The sequence below is a fragment of the Rhipicephalus microplus genome, chromosome 5 (genome assembly GCF_043290135.1).
Source record: "Rhipicephalus microplus isolate Deutch F79 chromosome 5, USDA_Rmic, whole genome shotgun sequence".
Taxonomy (NCBI): domain Eukaryota; kingdom Metazoa; phylum Arthropoda; class Arachnida; order Ixodida; family Ixodidae; genus Rhipicephalus; species Rhipicephalus microplus.
Genome location: NC_134704.1, coordinates 221,975,280 through 221,985,223, shown reverse-complemented (window position 1 = coordinate 221,985,223; position 9,944 = coordinate 221,975,280). Strand labels below are relative to the sequence as shown.

The 9,944-nt window shown below is 45.1% G+C and overlaps 1 protein-coding gene across 2 annotated transcripts in view; it reads right to left on the bottom strand.

Annotated features, from left to right (window-relative positions):
* The window catches only part of LOC119173507 (WD repeat and coiled-coil-containing protein), a 299,780-nt gene that overhangs the window by 20,560 nt on the left and 269,276 nt on the right, over positions 1 to 9,944 (bottom strand). For both annotated transcript variants that reach the window (XM_037424303.2, XM_075896540.1), the window contains exon 11: positions 3,855 to 4,077. In XM_037424303.2, coding sequence (XP_037280200.1) covers positions 3,855 to 4,077 — 223 coding nt within the window. The remainder of the gene's footprint in view (positions 1 to 3,854; positions 4,078 to 9,944) is intronic.

Genomic DNA, 9,944 nt, shown 5'->3' with positions numbered 1-9,944 from the left:
GGGATGTGCAAATGCGCACACAAGAAGGAGGCCAGTACACGACAAGCATCGGCGTGAGTGTTAGCTTGCTCTGTTTTTTCTTCTTTAGAGTGAATCAACCAGCTCAGCTCTTTGTTATTCTATACCACCTTCATTTTCCCCACAACGGCTAGCTAGTGCGAGTGACTATTTTTTAATGTCAAACGATACCACAACAGGACAAAGCACTTTGTCCTGTAGTCTTTCTTGTGGTGTCGTTTCGCACTGAAAATTATTACTACCTTCATGTTACTAGTGTGCATGCTACTTATCGTATTGTCACAGGGTCGTGATGTGCCAATATCGCCACTTTATTCCTAGGGTAAAGCGGAGCGGCAGCCGCTGCCAGCGTACGACAGGCCAGGCGCCTGAACTTGTTCTGTTCTCGTGCAGCTCAAGCTAGGCATCAGCTGCGCAAGAGGCACAGCGCAGGGGCTAAAAAATGATGATGATGATAAAGGTGTTACAAATCTTGTCCACATTACCACTATGTTGACTAATAGCAGTCAAAATATTAGGTGCATAGCAGATGCCCGTCGCTTTGGTGTTGCTTCCAATGTGGAAAGATAGAAAAAACACAAAGGTTATACTACTAGGTCACTCTACTGTTGGCATGAGTGCGTGGTCAAGACAGCAAACAGATGGCCTTCTGCGTCTTTTCCTGCTGCTCAACAAAACGCTTGACTGGGGCGTAATTCTCACATTTAAGACTTATTATAGGTGCCGCATTTTGGAGCGCTAGCTCATAGCTGCGGAATTGCTGCTTCAGGTCTGCCTGTATTTAGCTGCGGAGATGGTGAAGACTTTGTGGCGGAGGTGACACCTACATGAGTCAAAATTGTTTTCGGGAGGCCGACTTCATCGATATTGGACACGATGCTGGGCCTGAAGCTTCCGAACAGGACCACTTCAGCAGCAGTGCATAGTCGACTCGATGGGATGGCGGGACATCTGCTGGGATGATTTCATTATGGCCGATGGTGATGCTGACACGGCGGAACCATGCACATGTGAGGATATTTTTAATGAAGTGCGCAGCGAGAGCGATTTGGAGGAATCGGATGATGAGGATGACAGAACATTAAATATAGTGCCAACAAGTGTGCCTTTAGTAATTGGCTAAATTAACAGCCTCGGGCAGCTTCTATACGACAAGGGCCTTAGTGAAGAGCATGCTGTCGCTTTAAATAAACTCACGACCACCCTTATCGCTTCTGGTTTTCAAAACACCTGCATTACAAACATTCTTGCAAAAAAAAAAACTGTTTTCACTTGCAACTTTTTAAAGGCTATTTTTTATTTACTACGAACTTTGGGATACAGCGAAGAGATGCCGCATCACACTCAGGTTCGTTATAAGCGGGCTTGACTGTATATGCAAATGTATATCTTCAAAGACTGCCTGCTTTTCTGCTGCTGCCAGGCACTGCCACTCAAGCACTATGTGGCTTTTGCAGGCCCGATATGTGTACCTTTTTCTGATGAAAGGAGTAGTAAGGATTCTTCTTTTTATTATTATTATTATTATTATTATTATTTGAGACGTCAGAATGACGTTTGAGAAAGAGAACCAGAAGCAGACCTGCACGCTGCACGCTGCTCGCTGAGCGGCTGAAATGAACTGTCTACCATTAGACGGACACATCCCAGTGAAGCGACGTATCTTAATATCTGGATTTCCCATTTGGGTTAAAAGAAAAACAAATAGCGGTGGTGAGATCTTTTTTAGGACACCCGTCTATTCGGAAACCATGAAAAACAATTATTTCATGGCAACATGGTAGCACCCATAAAATTTTGAACTTATGCTCACTGCACCAATATCAATGGATAAATGTTGAAAGCAGCCATCAGAGCAAAATGAGCTGGGCAATTTGGTAATGCACGGCTTCAGAATGACAAATCAAACACCGAGAAGCACTGGTTGTCTTTTTTCTTTCTTTATTGTGCAGTCATTATGAAATCTGTACAAAGCATCTGGTTATTGCTTTCAATTATTGCTCAGACGAGCTCAACTGCTCCTGAGCAGTTGAGCCGACTTCGAACATGAATCCTTGGGATACTCTAAATGGCAGAGAATTTCTTTCCAGAACTCGCTTGCAAATGCAACATCTTCACTGAGATGGATGTTTTTGTCAATTCTGACTGGCGTAAACTGTGCTCATTGATCTGTGTGGGGTGTCAGGCAAGCATAAGCTGTGAACAGCAATCATGCGTGGAGGGCAGCGAATAATGAAAGGAAAAAAATGGCTCAAAAGGCAGTGTGGAACCCAAACCTATTGTGAAGAGAGCAAATGTAATGACAGAACAAATTAATGCCACATGTAGAGAAGCCAGTCAGTACCACTTTCTCAAAATTTTGCATTCACAAAATTATACTGCTGGGCACCACATTCTGGCCGCGTTGCTTGCAGAATATCTCTGGGGGCAATATCTCTGTAGGCACACAGGTGAGAAAGTTGCGTCGAGTTGAACAGGCCGCGACACCAACGAAGAAAAGCACAAAAACAACAGATAGCTACACTTCCTTTTTGATTGCTTCATAGACATTCTCATAGGAGACCAAAAAAAAAACGCTGGTTGCGTTGTGCACATGAGTAAAAAAACTGACGTCACAGTCTCAGCAATGCACTTTGGGGGGGGGGTCACACCTATTTAGTGCAGTCCTAGAGGATCATGGCGGACCCCAGGAATGTAGCCGTGAAAACGTGTATAAAGACAGCGCCAAGTTTGCCATCTCCGTCTCAAATCAGTGGGCTTGGGCTGAAAATTGTCTTTGCAAGTCACTGATGCCGTTTGAGTTATGTCGGCAAAAAACTGGTGGAGATACAAAAGTTAATAAAAGTATGCCTTGGGTTTAGCTTTTTAACTTCAGTCTGAACACCAAGGCAAGTTTTTGGTGTTGAATACAGACCTTTTTTAAAAAATAATAAATTTGCAATGTGTTTTCTTTCAGAGGATATTCATGCGCCTGAATTATTTAAAAGAACTTGTTTTTGGGGGAGTTACTTGGTGCAGGTACAAAAAACATTTCGTAAAATGGGAGGAGCAGAAGAAAGAGCTCCTCCTGTTTCAGGAAATGTTTTTTGTGCCTCAAAACCATCAGTCGTCTGTACCAAGAAACTGCTAAATTATTTTTCTTTCTGAAGCATGTCAAACAGGCCACCATTGTACAGTAGACTCCTGTTAAATAGAACCTGAAAGGACCAGGAGATCCGTTCACTGGGAGATGGACAAGGGTGGAGAAGTGTGAAACCTATTGTACTGGAGGCAGTTGTTTCAGTTAGGAAGCAGGTCCATTTACTGAGACTCTACTGTACCTGTTTCATTTGTGCCTTTTAAATTTGCCATACTTCCCCCCAAAATATCGAATTTTGCAACTTTATCAAATTTCGCTTGTGCAAAAGCCCTTGAAAAATTGATATATATAAATTACTAATTATTTTTATAATACTATCACTTTATTAGCTTGTCACAAGCACCATTTTATCGAGTACATCCAATAAATGCCCTTTGAAATAAAACTGTTTGATGCCCTCAAGCTCAGTTAGTGCAAAGATACCACAAATAGGTGGGAAAACTTTTGAAATATAAATAGAGAGACAGATGTTTTTAACTTTAAAAATTGTGTAATTTTTTTTCGAGCCATATTTGTGACAGTTTCAGAAGCACTAGTTGATTCGGCATGGAATGACCTAATGGTGAGTGCACACCAAATTTCACCGTCAAAGATGTTTCTTTTCAAAGTTTTAAGAAAGATTGTGTGCACAGCTTTTGTTTCTGATGGTGGCGGACACAGGCTCGCATTGAATGCACTAGCCATGGGGAACGCGCACCGAACGTCTTGCTCGATGGGCGAGGTGGCTCTCGCTAGTCGCCGACGAGGATGGCCGTGGCGGAGGCGCGGCGGATGCCTGTAGGTGGCTTTTGAGGTCACCCAGCAGGCCCCGGGGCCAGGTCATGGTGGCAGCAGGATCACACCGGTTCAGTTCGCCTACGCCCGCTAGTAGGTGGCTCGAGCTAGCCGTTGATGCTGGACCCTGCGGGGTCTTGCTGTACCTGTGGAAAACAAGTCTGTGCTACTCATCTTGGCATTGCCACATTCGTGTTGAGCTGGCAACAATAAATAATGATAGCCCAAGCATGAATAAAAGAAAGAGACGTAGATGTGAAGCTTCTTGCAGTAAATCTTCTACGTTCACTAAACAGTGACAGTACTGTTGCAATTTTGTCAAGCCTGTGAAAGAACAAGTTCACTTACTAGATGAAAACTCCAGAATAAATCACTAAATGCTTGCCATAAAGTACAAATGTTTTCAAGTTATGCATGCGCTCTGGTTCAATAAGACTGTTTTGCTTAGTAGTAAACAACAAGTTATCTAGGTGCTCCTTGCATCAAGCAACATACTGCAAGAAGTAATACAATCATACTGCGGACAATAAATGCTTCATGCACTTGCATGTATTCAGGCTTGTAGTGGAACTCTTTTTCTTTATTGCATTCTGCCAAAAGCTAGACAAAATGAGTTAACAAGTTGCCTGCAGTTTGTCTTAAGAAAACTAAAAACAAGCCGCTGGAATGAAACTGCATGCCCAGACAATGGTCCTCAAATGATGAGTAGCTTAAAATATCTCGTCTCGTACAGCTTTGTGCTTTGTACCAATGCCTCCTCTATTTTTCCAAGGCCTGGGCGACGGAGCGGATTTCAATGGAAAGCTACAGTCTATGCTAGTGCGACGTTTTGCCGCCAGATGCCGCAACTGGAGTAGAGATGCCGCCGCATCGTCTCTCGCGCAAACGAATGCTGCGGCTGCATTGGAAGCAGCTACATGACTCAGTTTTCGGCTGTATTCGCATCATTTAAGCCCGAACTCCATAAGCGCGAAAATGCACGCGACAGCGACGAGCGACGCGACGTAGATCGGCTTCGCGCGATCAGTCGCTAGCGCAGGCAAACCTCATTCACGCGACGGCTTCGGCGAGCGAATTCCACTGTTGCTGGCATGAGGCCGTCAACTCGCACCAAGAAAACCGCGTAGCGAGCGGTTTCCAATTTAAAAATAAGATATATTGTTGTGTAGTAGAACGGAAAGTGTTTATTATTGCCATGCAGCATTTTTTATATGCGCATGCGTAATAAACATTGCGTTATTTCTTGTTGCGCATACGTGACTCGGGCAGGGTCACGTGCACCTATGTAGTCTTCGTCTTTTCCGGTTTTTCGCTATTGGCTGCTTGAGCCCAGCACTTCCGGGCGATGAGCGACGGTTTCCAAATCTGGAGAACCGAGCGATCGCGCGAAAACTACCCCGCGACACGTCGCGCGAACGCCATGTTTCGTCGCTCATAGCGTCGCTCGTCGCTGTCGCGTGCATTTTCGCGCTTATGGAGTTTGGCCCTTAAGGTGTGATTGAAACTTAGAAACGAGAATCGTGAAGCACTTGTTATGGAAACCCAGCTCATTGAAAGGCATGCGTCATTCGCGACTACTTGATTGAGGCGCTCACGCGTTATCTGCTAGGCCAATACAAGATACTCATGCCAGTAACCCGCGGAAGATTGTTTTGTCCCCGCGGTTTTCGCTTGTCTGAGAGTTGCTCTTTTGACTAATTGAAAGTCGACTTTTGAGAGAAGCCTTTGCGAGAAGCTAACATTAAAAGCTTGGGTACATAATGTTTCCTTATGTTTACTACTCTCTAGTTGCGTAGGTTATTATGCGCAAGCCTGGAGTTCATGCTCTGAATAGCACGAAATACCACAAGACTGCTTCCAGGGGAACAGGTCATCATGTATCCATTCTCTTCGTAAAGCATTACATGTGTTGCCAACAAGAAAAAGCAAGTGTCAGAAAATGAGCAACTACAGCGGGTGATTTCACCATTTGAGAGCTTAAACAATGAAATCATCGTGAAATAAACAGGAACAGCTCCACATGCAGCGTGATTTTTGTGATCATTGCCTATGTTTTGAACAGGTGATGGTAAAATCTGAAGTCTAATGCCGGCTCTCCACTTGAGCCAAGGTGACAGGAATGAAAAATATGGCCTGTGGTCAGTTGCTTGAGCTCGTCTGCGTATTCGTGGACAGATTGTCCTTGCCTTTATGCTCAGCTCTGTTTCTCTCTTCTTCTTGCTGGTCTCTTAATTCGGTAGCGAGCAGAGTAGAGGCCGAATTGCTGTGTGGTGTCTATGGGCTCCCATTCAGCTTCAGGGCATAATGGTAGCATTGCACACGGCAGTGATCGCGAGGCAGCATTGTTAATGATACTCGTTTGTTGACTGTTCGGATGCAGCGCACTCTCGTATAGTGCTACCAATCGCCATGTTGTCAAACGTGATGGGTAGTCTTCAGCCACCACTACTTATAATCGATAAAGTACTCGGGTTGTAAATGACAGCTGCATATTAGAGTGTAGTGCCAAAATTTATTAGGAAACAATTGCTCTGCCTGATTACTGCTACCGTTGCTTCCCTGAACACCAGCGAAAGCTGAAATTTGATGGAGCTACAGCTGTGCAGTGCATTAAGGTTATAGCTTTAAATGCCTCATCAAAAGCGAAAATTGATCACTGGCGGCGCTCGGCGTCTTCTTGCGTTGGCGGCGTGAACATGAGCGATGCAATAAATCATCATTATGAGAAAACGTCGTCACATATCACAAATATTTGTGATGTATCAGTATGGCGCATAACTTGACGGCGTCAAACAACATCTTCACATGGTTGAAATGGGCCGATCATGATGGGAGTGCATAGCCAGCTGAGAAGAAGAAAGCTAGCTTTGTCTCAATCCCTCAGGCAGTAAGAAAACAATGTTGAGTGCAGAAATATCTCGGAGGGAAGTAGAAATATTCAGTGCATTTAATCGGAAGAAAACGAGGTTAGTTTTTGTCTTTCAATCGTCCCAGGCAAATCCATAAGGCCGACGAGTTTTTTTTTTGCCACTAATGATAAATGAAAAAAAAACAATCGGATTTTTTTTCTGTCAGATATGCAGAGTGGTACACAGCAGTATTATATACTGATGCATGAAAATAATGAGGTTGCGATAGCTTGAAAGGGACAATAAAACGCGAATGCTATAAAACTCGAACGCATATATCAAATTGGTAGCACGGCCTGACAAAGCCCGGGATAACAGCATGCCATTATGTTTGTGCTACTCCTAATCCTCCCTGCATCTGCGAAAGCCGTCAAGAAGCACGACTGCAAATTTACTCGCATGAAAATACGAATTCACGAGCATCCTAATACATGCGGCCGTTCAGTGCGAGCATCCCGAAGTCAACTCGCGCAGCACCGCCATGCTGCAGTGGCGAGCGGAGGCAGAGCCCACGCTCGACGACCTAAAGAGAACGTTCGCCCGGGCACTGAAAAAAATAGAGGAGGCGCTGTTTGTACGTACAAACACAAACACGCTGCAATTTCACACTTTTCAGTATCACTTTTCGTCATCACTTTTCAGTATATGTCATCCATCATGACCAGGAATGAACAACCACAGCCAGTCTATGCACGTATAGTAGTCATACAAAAGTGTCGTACAAAAGCTTTCTATATGGCACACTACAATGGCTGTGCATCCACTGTACATTTCAGTATGTTTATATAGATTTCATCAGTGCCCTGATTATGCAGTGCCTGCACAACTGCTGATATTTTGACCAAATCAAATGCTTTCTCATAATCTATGAAGGCTATGTATAGGGGCTGGTCGTATTCTGTGCATTTCTCTATCACCTGATCGACAGTATTGTAGCGTAGTATTCTGGTTTCCACTTGGTTGCTGCCAGAAAGAGGACTGACACGTACACACAGCAGATCTATAAACTTTCTTCTAAAATCATTTATTTGGCTAAAACGCTCCTAATTGACGTTGTACACAGTTTCACGCTACATAACTGAGACACCTCTGCGTGGCACTTGCTGCAACCTGCTCTCATGGCGTCCACCGTGCGACTCTTCTCCCGGCACCCCAGGAAACATCCCGAGATTCTGCCCAGAGACCAAATAGAAAAGGACCTCACAAGAGTCTCCGTTGACAACACTCAATTGGCTGTAATGAATTCAAACAGGTACACCCAAGCGTGGGGAGCAGGGAGTCTCCTCAGAGTTTGACCTCGAGGACTGCTGTCAGAATAATGACCTAAACTAAACACACACAAGAAACTACTGCGACATCCATTAGGCTTCCACCGTACAGCTCCCCCACACACCGTCCGGCACCACGAAGAGCCGTCGGCGGCCCTCTAAATGAGAAACAGCCCCACGTATGAAGGAAGCTAACGCTCGCACAACAAAGCTGGTACGACACTCTAGTGAGCGTTGTACACGTGACCTCTGGAGGTCACGTGTACAACGCTGGGAGCTCGATCATCATCACCACCATCATAGAAAAAGAAAGAAACGCCATTTTGCCAATAGTTATAGCGTGAGAACAGAATGACGACAAAGAGACAAGAGGGATACGCGCTCGTGTCCTTCATGTACTTCTTGTCTTTTTGTCGTCGTTTCGTTCTCGTGCTATAACTATCTTCGTGTCCTTCTTGTCTCTTTTTCCTCGTTCTGTTCTCGCGCTATAACTATCGTCATGTCATACCAACTAGCCCAAACGGCCACATTTCTAAGCCATTTTGCAAGCGGTGTGCGTATGTTGTGGTCGTGTATTCAACTTTGGTTCCACCATGGTGAAGTATACAAGCTACACAGCTGGATTTAAACTGAAGGCAGTGCAGCACGCACTGGAGCACGATAACCGGGCTGCAAGCAGACATTTCTGTGTTGGAGAAACCAGCATTCGGTACTGGAGGGATCAAGAAGAAAAAATCGGCCCCGTATCTGCATGTAATCTGCAAATGTCGTCGAAAGACGATAGTCTTGCGTGTGGAGAGAGTGAACCAGACATTTATTTGATGTTCTGCACAAGAAAATCGGTGAATGGTATTCTGAAGGCGCTGCGAGTGTGCAGCGGAGGCAAACAAGCGCATCAAGTCACGTCACACGTGAGACATAAGCGCCATCTGGCAGTTTTTTTTAGAAAACAGCGCGTGGCTCTGAGACGGGTGTGTGCACTCATCTCAGTGGTGATAAGGTGTAGAACGCAAGGCGACGGGTAGGCGCCAACACTGTCTCGTTTTAGCAAAGCGTTGGAAACACTCGTCTTTCCGTGCAACCGTGGCATGGTCAGTGTACCGTGATAAGCGCTACGGTCCTTAAAATTGCTTATGTATGGCTTTTCTAGTAAAAAGCTCACATACAAAATATATAAGTGTTGTTACGGTGCCCCAGTCATGCGCAATAATTGCTTTTTAATTGACAATTGCACAAGCATGAACGTTCAACCTTGAGCAACATAGGTGGGCGCTGCGGATGAGGTCGGCTGTTTCAAATACTCGATGCCGTTAAGAATAGACAGACAAACATACAGACATACAGACATACCAAAATTTTTGCGTCGATGGTCCTCAAGAAAGATTATTGTCTTTAAAACTTGAGGCGACGAAGAAGACACAACGGGATTTCCGTGGTGCCAAGACAGGCAGGTATCCGAACGTCGAAGAGCAATTGGTCCAGCATATACGGGAGCTACGACAAGACGGGTGTGCTGTGTCATTGGATATTGTGCAGACTGAGGCGCGCAGAATAGCGCGAGCGCAGCGCATCGAAGCAAAAGAGTTCAAAGCCAGCTCCGGATGGACAACTCATTTCATGCGGCGCCATGGCCTCGCACTGCGAAAGCGGACCACCTTGTGCCAGCGCTTGCCCACAGCATATCAGGACAAAGTGGTGGACTTTCACCGTTTCATTATAAAGCTCCGACAGCAGAAACACTTCATTTTGTCTCAGATCAGCATCACTGATCAGACCCCCTTTTGGTTTGATATGTCATGGAACACGACAGCGGAGAAAGGTGCACGGAGCGTCATC